The 11,115-nt window shown below is 35.7% G+C and overlaps 1 protein-coding gene across 1 annotated transcript in view; it reads right to left on the bottom strand.

The window, feature by feature from the left end:
• Nucleotides 1-3,230: 3,230 nt before the first annotated feature.
• LOC117328858 (nicotinamidase-like) overlaps nt 3,231-11,115 on the bottom strand; it is a 33,720-nt gene continuing 25,835 nt past the window's right edge. Inside the window, exons 7-8 of the mRNA XM_033886439.1 lie at nt 10,382-10,524; nt 3,231-10,047 (exon numbers count right to left, since the gene is read on the bottom strand). Coding sequence (XP_033742330.1) covers nt 9,931-10,047; nt 10,382-10,524 — 260 coding nt within the window. The 3' untranslated portion in view covers nt 3,231-9,930. The remainder of the gene's footprint in view (nt 10,048-10,381; nt 10,525-11,115) is intronic.

Raw genomic sequence — 11,115 nt, 5'->3', positions numbered from 1 at the left:
TATTTTTCATTTCTCCCTCCTAGCTATTACACTATGGATACAAATCAGGACACATGACAGGTTGGCAGCTGTTTTATGGCATGTTTAGGTGTTTAGATACATTTATTGAAAATGAATCCAACAAAGCAGCAATAGGTAGCACACTACAGTAGGACAGCCTTAGACCATGAGCGATTTATTTTTAAAGTAAATAACTCCTGTATTATGATATGCATAAAAAATGAAAAAATAAATGTGTACTATAATTGGTATATTAATTAAAAAGGAGCATATACATGTACAGGCTTCATATTTGTTTAAATTTTTTTTTAATTAGTTCCAATTATAAATTTCCAGATTTTCCAAAAGTGTGTTTATATATAGACACCTGAAATCCAGTTTTGACTACAGCAAAAAACGGTACTTTACAGACAAGGTAAGATTGTGGAAAAAACTTAATAATGACATATGTTAAAACAAGATCAATTCTGTCTTTAGGATAGATATTTAATTTCAAATAGGTTTCAGAAAACAAATTGTGTAGGAATTGTGTCATTTTGGGTCCAATATAAAAAAAATCCTGATATTTTGCAATCTTTTAGGTTTTTTGAAGTGGTTACTATAGTATTCACAGGTCTAAAAAAGCATAGCAAAAATAAGTTTACTTATCCTTCACAGCTGTATGAAAATTGCAAATGCTGTATAGATACTTTAGTATAGGTAATATGTAGGGTTAACTGGTTATGTTTACATATCTAAAATATGTGCCTTATTTTATTATTTTTTTTATTATTCAACATTTCTATATACGAGGCCCAATGGGCCTGTACCACTCACCTGGTATTCACTTGTTTGATGATTATTCTGTCTTTCAGGTAATAAAAAGAATATTGTATTTGGCCCCTATGACCTTGAATATCTTTTCGCAAACTCTGTCAGGTGTCATCCAAGGAATCTATGTCATACCAGCCAAATCTTTATTCCAGGGGGCCGCGGTGGCCGAGTGGTTAAGGTGTCCCGACATTTTATCACTAGCCCTCCACCTCTGGTTTGCGAGTAACCTACGTGGGGCAGTTACCAGGTGCTGACCGTAGGCCGGTGGTTTTTCTCCGGGTACTCCGGCTTTCCTCCACCTCCAAAACCTGGCACGTCCTTAAATGACCCTGGCTGTTAATAGGACGTTAAACAAAAACAAACCAAACTATTCCAGGCTCTTTAGTTAATCAGAAGAATATGTTGGAGGGTTTTAACAAATTTTATCCCTGTCACCATGAATATGAGTCAAGCTCATTTCTTTTCGCAAAGTTTACTGGACAAATAGTGACAGTATATAACAAGGTCTTACTGGACAAATGATGGCAGTATAACAAGGTTTTACTGGACAAATGGTGGCAGTATTACAAGGTTTTACTGTATAATGATGGCAGTATAACAAGGTTTTACTGGACAAATGGTGGCAGTATAACAAGGGTTTACTGGACAAATGGTGGCAATATGATAAGGTTTTACTGGACAAATGGTGGCAATATAACAAGGTTTTACTGGACAAATGGTGGCAATATAACAAGGTTTTACTGTACAATGGTGGCAGTATAACAAGGTTTTACTGGACAAATGATGGCAGTATTACAAGGTTTTACTGGACAAATGATGGCAGTATAACAAGGTTTTACTGGACAAATGATGGCAGTATTACAAGGTTTTACTGGACAAATGATGGCAGTATAACAAGGTTTTACTGGACAAATGGTGGCAACTTGATAAGGTTTTACTGGACAAATGGTGGCAATATGATAAGGTTTTACTGGACAAATGGTGGCAGTATTACAAGGTTTTACTGGACAAATGGTGGCAATATGATAAGGTTTTACTGTACTTGGCTAACTTTCCGATATTGTGTGTTAAATTAGATTAACAAGACATTCTGTGTGAGTCAATATATTTTATTCACAGTAAAACAGTTGGTGACAAAGCCATACACGACCTTAACAAAACAAACGTTGTATATCCTGTACAGTATAAAGCAGTCTACTGCTTAGATTTTTGTTTATAGATTAATATTTGACATAACCACTATAAAATTATCTAACCATAAAGCTAATTATAACTCAAACTGGAATATTACAAACATCATACAGATCCTGCTTATATGAAATAACTTTTATTATGATATATCTACAGTGGAATTTATTGGCCCTAAGAGGTATGGTAATGACATAGTTATATTAAAATAAACGATATCAGAGGAAATGGTTGATAACTATGAAATAATAAACATATGATTGCTTGATAATGAGTATGATGATATAAATAGTAACTTTAGAAATCACAAGAATTTGTGATTACCGGGTATGTGTTTATCATACATGGATTAATTTTGACCAAAAAACTTCAAAATTACCACTCTTATGAGATAATTTCATATCTGATGGATCGGTGTGAGCTGTTTTTGAAAGAAAATGTATGCATGTACAATATGATAGCAAAACAGTGTTACTAATACCCTTAAATGTCAGTGCGGTGAAGGAAAAGCCCATTAATATTAAGATAGCATAGATCCTTAAGTCACCATGTCACAGTTGGGTAGCATAGATCCTTAAGTCTCCATGTCACAGTAAGGTAGCATACAGCCTTAAGTCTCCATCTCACAGTAAGGCAGCATACAGCCTTAAGTCTCCATGTCAAAGTAAAGTAGCATACAGCCTTAATTCTCCATGTCACAGTAAAGAAGCATACATCCTTAAGTCTACATACCACTGTAAAGTAGCATACAGCCTTAAGTCTACATACCACATTAAGGCAACATACATCCTTAAGTCTCCATGCCACAGTAAGGTAGCATACAGCCTTAAGTCTCCATGCCACAGTAAGGTAGCATACAGCCTTAAGTCTCCATGTCACAGTAAGGCAGCATACAGCCTTAAGTCTCCATGTCACAGTAAGTAGCATACAGCCTTAAGTCTCCATGCCACAGTAAGGCAGCATACAGCCTTAAGTCTCCATGCCACAGTAAAGCAGCATACAGCCTTAAGTTTCCATGTCACAGTAATGTAGCATACAGCCTTAAGTCTCCATGTCACAGTAAAGTAGCATACAGCCTTAAGTCTCCATGCCACAGTAAGGCAGCATACAGCCTTAAGTCTCCATGCCACAGTAAAGCAGCATACAGCCTTAAGTTTCCATGTCCAAGTAATGTAGCATACAGCCTTAAGTCTACATATCACAGTAAAGAAGCATACATCCTTAAGTCTACATACCACAGTAAAGTAGCATACAGCCTTAAGTCTCCATGTTACAGTAAGGTAGCATACGTCTCCATGTTACAGTAAGGTAGCATACATCCTTAAGTCTACATACCACAGTTAGGTAGCATGTGTTTGAGTGGTGACGATAAAGACAGTCAGATATTAAAAATCTTCCCATATGAAATTTTGCATATCATGTAACAAAAAATTCACAAATCTGCAAATGCTTCACTCAACTCAGTCAATATTAATTGATATTAGTATTATTTTATAGATAAGAAAACATATCATCAACATTATTAAAACAAATCATTGGAGGACAGGAAACATTAAACCTGGTCACAATGAGGACAGTATCCAAATGATGGTAAAATCAATAAGAGACTAAAGAGTATGTCTGTAATACACATCCCTGGGGCCATGTAAAAATACTTTTATTGTTTATCAACAGTGTCTTTGCATGTGGCACCATTAAAGATGAACTCATCCTCTGACAGAGTGATCAAAATCCATAAGATTTGCTCCTTTGATTACTTAGTAGCAGCAAGTCTGGCCTTGACTGCAACTGTGAAATACCACCGCATCTATTTTTCATTTCTGGCTTTTGTATAAAGTTGAAATTAAAATGTCTTCAGAAATGAGGTCACTGGAAATTGACAATGGAATACCCCGTAGACTGATTTTCTAAAAATAGAAATTATTCTTTTGCTTTGTATTGTTTCACATTCCATCAACAAATAGTCAATTATAGCCAAACATAGAGATGACATTAGCCGCGATGACATAAGCTGTCATGACATAATGACATTAGCTGTGATGACATTATGACATTAGCTATGACATTAGCTGTGATGACATTAGCTATTATGACATTAGCTGTCATGACATTAGCTATTATGACATTAGCTGTCACGACATTATGACATTAACTGTGATGATATTAGCTGTATTGACATTAGCCTTGATGACATTAGCCGTGATGACATTAGCCGTGATGACATTAGCTGTCATGACATTAGTCTTTATGACATTAGCTGTGATGACATTAACTGTGATGACATTAGCTACAATGACATTAGCTTTGATGACATTATGTGTGATGACCTTCCAACCTGACTTATGACTTGATAAGAAGTACTTTACTTTTATAAAATAAATCTGACTCATGACTTGATAAGAAGTATTCCACTTTTATAAAGTAAATCTGACTTATGACTTGATAAGATGTACTTCACTAAAGTTAAGTGAAATATTTGAAGTTTTGAAGATCGATGACAATGCATCAGGATCAAATGACAGAAAAAAGATGATGAAACAGGACGGACATGGCTAAAATTATATGTCTCCCAATCAGTAATATGGAACCAACAGGAAAACACAAACTAGGTTACGTGTTGAGTAGCTATAAATGAGACAAAGTTAAGTCACTCAATGACAGGACCATCTAAGTGGCATGAAAGTTAAGTCACTCAATGACAGGACCATCTAAGTGATATCAAAGTTAAGTCACTCAATGACAGGACCATCTAAATCGTATAAAAGGTCACTCAATGACAGACCATCTAAATGATATCAAAGTTAAGTCACTCAATGACAGGACCATCCAAGTGGTATCAAAAAGGTCACTCAATGACAGACCATCTAAGTGGCATGAAAGTTAAGTCACTCAATGACAGACCATCTAAGTGATATCAAAGTTAAGTCACTCAATGACAGGACCATCTAAGTGGTATGAAAGTTAAGTCACTCAATGAAAGACCATCTAAGTGGTATAAAAGTTAAGTCACTCAATGACTGACCATCTGTGTCTCCAGTTTGAAAGCCACATACATGTATATGTCATAGGTACTCCACTTCATCATGATCATGTCATTTCTGGAAAATAGAAAGAAATCTGATCTGGAGAAGGCTTTGTTCTGCTGAGTAAAGGGCTGTAACCCTACAAAAAGGAATGGAAACAGCTTTTTGATCACACATACAAAGGTGGATATAGGTAAGGTGCCTGATGTGTAGACTAGAAAAATCACCAAACTGACCAGGTACAGTCAACCATGACTGACCATTCCTAACATCATTTTCACAGGAGGTATATAATACGGTGTGAGGAATTCTGTTGAATATTCATTATGGCTGAAAACCTGTCTTCAAAGAAAAATGGACTAGACAGAAGTAAGAGGAATGGTATAACTAATATACAAAATAAACACACTCACACGTTTACAGCAGTATAACATTACACTGTACAGAGCATGTCACTCTGCCACAAAGATTACACTGTACAGAGTATATCACAGCCACAAAGATTACACTGTACAGAGATGTCACTCTGCCACAAAGATTACACTGTACAGAGTATGTCACTGCCACAAAGATTACACTGTACAGAGTATGTCACTGCCACAAAGATTACACTGTACAGAGTATATCACAGCCACAAAGATTACACTGTACAGAGTATGTCACTGCCACAAAGATTACACTGTACAGAGTATGTCACTGCCACAAAGATTACACTGTACAGAGTATATCACAGCCACAAAGATTACACTGTACAGAGTATGTCACAGCCACAAAGATTACACTGTACGGAGTAAGTCACAGCCATATCTAGGATGGACTTGTGAAAAAGATTTAATAATCACAGAATACTGACCCAACATACTGTTCATACTATGTACTAACAAATTATTATTTACATTGAAAAAAAAAGATAAAAAAATTAAGATATCTACAAACTGAGGTAAGTGTCTAAACACGGTGTTCTCCACAGACAGCTGTTCAACAGATGAAGGAATTATATTCATCTGTAGAAGACTTGACACAGGGTAAATCTTAACCCCTACCAGATGTAGGGTTAATCCTAACCCCTACCAGATACAGGGTAAATCTTAACCCCTACCAGATACAGGGTAAATCCTGACCCCCTACTAGGAGAGCTAGTATTAGGGGTCGCTATCAGATATTATACAGGGGTGCCACAAGTTGCCCACAACAGCCTGGGGAGAACGTGAGTGCATCATATCAATCATAAAATATCAGTTCTGGAGAATCATATTCTACACAATGTTCATTGTTTTTCTATATTTGCAGGAAAAGTCTCAACCTTATTCAGTCATTGAGTACATTAAACTTGAAGAATTTAATTCAATAGTTTAAAATATGAAAATCTCTTTTGTGTTGGAAATATTTATCAAAATAATGTGATGGTAATGTTAACATTCATGAAGAAATTATATGGCTTTTCTAAAAAAAACATACTGGATAATGAAGTAAATCCTACAGACAACTTTTGGTATTTGATCAGATCTCTAGATGTAACAAAGGATTCGTTCACCAGTCCTTAGGGTTACCCTGTACACTTAGGGAGTCAGGATTCGATCACCAGTCCTTAGGGTTACCCTGTACACTTAGGAGTCAGGATTCGATCACCAGTCCTTAGGGTTACCCTGTACACTTAGGAGTCAGGATTCCATCACCAGTCCTTAGGGTTACCCTGTAAACTTAGGAGTCAGGATTCGATCACCAGTCCTTAGGGTTACCCTGTAAACTTAAGAGTCAATCTGTTTGTGTTTTGAAATTTTCCCCTAAATATATTTGATTAGAATATAACTACATACATGTATTGTGATGTTAAATGGAAGATGTTTATACATGGGTGGAATTAGCCATTGGTCCACTGTAGTAGTTTTTCTGGTGGACCAATAGGGTTTTTAACAAGCTATCCCGACAGACCAGTAGATTTTTTGTCTCTCACTAGGTAAATAAATCCAGTCCCTATAATTGCAGCATCCACAAACCAAACTATGAATAAAGGAATTGGATATCACCTTATCATTTTGTTGAATTATCTAAATTTTCAGCAGAGTTGAAAAGTTTGATATTGAAGTTTAATATTAGGCACAAAATTGTACCACATGTTCACAGAGCTAACATTTAGATTTCAAAATGTCTGGACCCAAAAGGAGCCAAAGTTATTGTAAGTCGATCAAGGGGCCAAGAACTTGCTCCCGTAACCTGTGTCAGTTTGCGTTTCTCAGGAAGCTGAGAAACGGGCTGGTCTATCATAGTTGTGTCCTTGGGCAAGACACTTTACCCTAATTACTCTGAATGACATGTGGCAAGCCTCTCGTATAATGTTCAGTGAAGTAGTCACAAACTACTACAAAGAGACCCCAACTCTAAATGGCCATGCTGTTCACAGGATGATAAACCTAGCTAACAAACAAACTAGCATGTGTACGATGTATTTGACCAGTGTGTTTCCATCATTCAGCTAGTTCCTACCTTTGTTTAATCCCATCCCTATTTATACACCATGTATCATATAACAGGGTTATCTCATGCATGCAATTTTCACTATATTTGCGACAAATTAAGCACACGAACATTAAAATCCTAAATTATAATATCAGACATTAGCAGATGTTATATCCCTTTAACATGAATACCACATGGCTTTATACATACCAGAAACCTCAGTGATCACGTAAACTGACAACTCATATTTTAGACAAGGTACCATTATAGTACGTGGAGGTAATCAATTCCACCTGGCTGGGTCACACTTCAGGGTAGTTAGATCTCACTCGATGTTTATACAGGTGTCCAGGCAATAGATAATTACTGGATTACCAGTGATATGATAACTTACCTGACTACTGGATTACCAGTGATATAACTTACCTGACTACTGGATTACCAGTGACATGATAACTTACCTAACTACTGGATTACCAGTGATATGATAACTTACCTAACTACTGGATTACCAGTGATATGATAACTTACCTAACTACTGGATTACCAGTGATATAACTTACCTGACTACTAGATTACCAGTGATATGATAACTTACCTAACTACTGGATTACCAGTGATATGATAACTTACCTGACTACTGGATTACCAGTGATATGATAACTTACCTAACTACTGGATTACCAGTGATATGATAACTTACCTAACTACTGGATTACCAGTGATATAACTTACCTAACTACTGGATTACCAGCGGTATGATAACTTACCTAACTGTAATCTGTTTCATTATAAGGATCATTGTATGGACACTTTTTTAATCTTTCAGTTGATTGCGATATAAAGGTATTGCAAAAACTTAATCATCAGATTAATTGTTTATGATATAGTATAATATAGTTTATAAGTCAGATCACTACCTCTTTTTGACAGTAACTCTTTAAAACCAAATTGGAATCTGTTTTCTTTATGAAGACTGTGGATATTACAATGATGTTTGTTTGTGGTGGACTTAAGACGTCATGTTTCATACCAGTTCTTCGACCGTTAGTATAGTTAGCATTGCAGTTATAATACTATTTGAGTAAAGCAGTTTATAACAGTAATTCTTTCACTAACTTCAATTTATACTCATTTTGTTAATCTATTTTGGCTAATGACAATACAAAGGACTATGTCGGATTAGTTTTATCTGTGATCAGGTATATATGTACACATCCCTACTGTCACTATCACTTTACACATCACATACATGTACATGTGTATATAACGTTAACAGTGTTGATATATGAAACACTGGTTTTAATCCCTAAAAACACCTCAGAAACATAATTTATTCACCTGACTTGAGATGTTTTGCCTTCATTTCACAAGACGTTAATATCTAGATGAAACATCGGCTAAAACACCAATTGTATCCTGTTCCCAAAGGTAAAGCCTATGTATAAAATTAAATGTTATCCCATCTGATCACAACAAGTACTTCACATTCCTTGGTAGAAAAATAGAGGTTTATCCAAATGGAAGGATGATAACTCTATCTGATACAGAACTGGACAAGTTGTTCATACATATGTTTGGTAACTGTGGATATAAAAATAGCTTTCATCAATACTTAGATATTTTATCTAAAGTTTGTCTTTATACAAAGATATATAAACTATTAAAAGGATCCAATATAGTAAATGATGTAAACATTATCGCAAAGTTTAGTAATACTAGTTAGTAAGATGGGTGTGTAGCATTTATATCACAATATAGGACTAGGAACCGATTAGTGATAGGAATAGTCTAAAAGATAATTCCTTTGAGGTTGACAGAGTTATCTCCCTTGTAGCAATTTCTGTCTAATATTGATATAGAATTGTCTCCCCTGATACAGAGATTCTAAACTAATGTGAGATATAGGATTATCATCAACGTTAGACTATACTCACATATCGCAGGAATCAATGAAGTTAAATGTAGGAATATTTAAAATAGAATCTCTGAAATATGACTTTTGTCTGAATTTGTGATATCACATATGCCTTGAAATGGAATGCTTTGACTTGTGTTTTCCTTGTAAATATATATATCATTATATTGCCAGGTGTTTACTCAACAACACCTGAAATCAAACCTGGAACGTCAACAACAACCTTCATCCTAACAAACATTTCCCTCCACATTGTTAAGTTATATGTCAAAACCTATACATACAGTTTTATAACAGTATATAGGACTCATATACAAAAATGTATTTTATAACATTAACTAAAGAGATTTTTTTCTAACTGCAAACCATGTTGCATTATAAGCTATCAATCTCTTGTTGTGTCATTTTGATCCTTGGACATTTAGGACAAGCCTACCAAAAAATAATTTGATAAATCATGGAAAATCACAAATAACTTCACACAATGGCAAATGGACAATGGAAGATGATGGACAAGCATCAGAAGATCTGTCATTCTTTAGTCTTCACCATTCCTTCCTTGACCATGCGTCGAGCCAGGGCAACATTTTTTGCTGTCTGGTATCCAAGAGCAACCTGCCTGTCGACGCTTTCTACCAGATCCTTCACCTAGATGTAAATTGATGAATGATAGATACTTGGCTACAAATATTTATTGTTCACAAGATGTACACTTTCTAAAATAGGAAAACTCTCGCCCCCACTTGCTCTTCCCCTATGCATATACATGTACACATATATGTGCTTGAACGTTGATCCTGGGATGATGTATATGACCTTGAAGTCTAATCTGGAGTTTATGTATATGACCTTGAACTCTGATCCAGAGTTAAAGTACTTGACCTTGAACTCTGATCCTGTGTTTATGCATATGACCTTGAACTCTGATGTATATGACCTTGAATTCTAATTCTGATCCTGTGTATATATATGGTCCATTTACCTTTGATGAGTTGGTAATAACTGCCCCCTTCTCCTGTAGATTTTTCCTCATATTACTGATGTCGTCTAGGTTGACCCCACGAGCAGCGTCCTCTATAAGAATTGTCCTGTATCCGTGTTCAAGGGCATGTACTCCTGTTGAACCTGTAACACAACACAAGGGTATTACATACCTATAATATAAATCTTGGATATCATCTTTGGTAGATCCTAGACTTTTAACAGTCAAATTTATCTGGAACTTTGATAACTCTAAGACCCTACTTTGAAGTAATATATTTCAGTCAAAACAGTAATAATTCTATATGAAATATAGCTGATTACCACAAATATTGTGAAAACTTTAAGTTTTTCCAAAAGCCCACTAACTTGAAGATAACGAGGATGAACTGTATTTAGCTTGTTGTAAACTCTCTAAACAAAATCCTAAATGCAGCACAGAATTATAGTCAAAGTTTAGCGGTAAATATTTTGCAACACGTGAGGTACTATGAGGACAGCCATCCTGCGGTTGTCAATGCTGGGAAAACTATAGAAGGAAGGAGAGACAGAAAGACAGGCCTCACAACTATAGAAGGAAGGACAGACAGACCTCACAACTATAGAAGGAAGGACAGACAGACCTCACAACTATAGAAGGAAGGACAGACAGACCTCACAACTATAGAAGGAAGGACAGACAGACCTCACAACTATAGAAGGAATGAGAGACAGAAAGACAGGCCTCACAACTAT

This window comes from Pecten maximus, chromosome 6 (assembly GCF_902652985.1).
Source record: "Pecten maximus chromosome 6, xPecMax1.1, whole genome shotgun sequence".
Lineage (NCBI taxonomy): Eukaryota > Metazoa > Mollusca > Bivalvia > Pectinida > Pectinidae > Pecten > Pecten maximus.
This window is presented reverse-complemented; position numbering and strand designations above follow the sequence as displayed.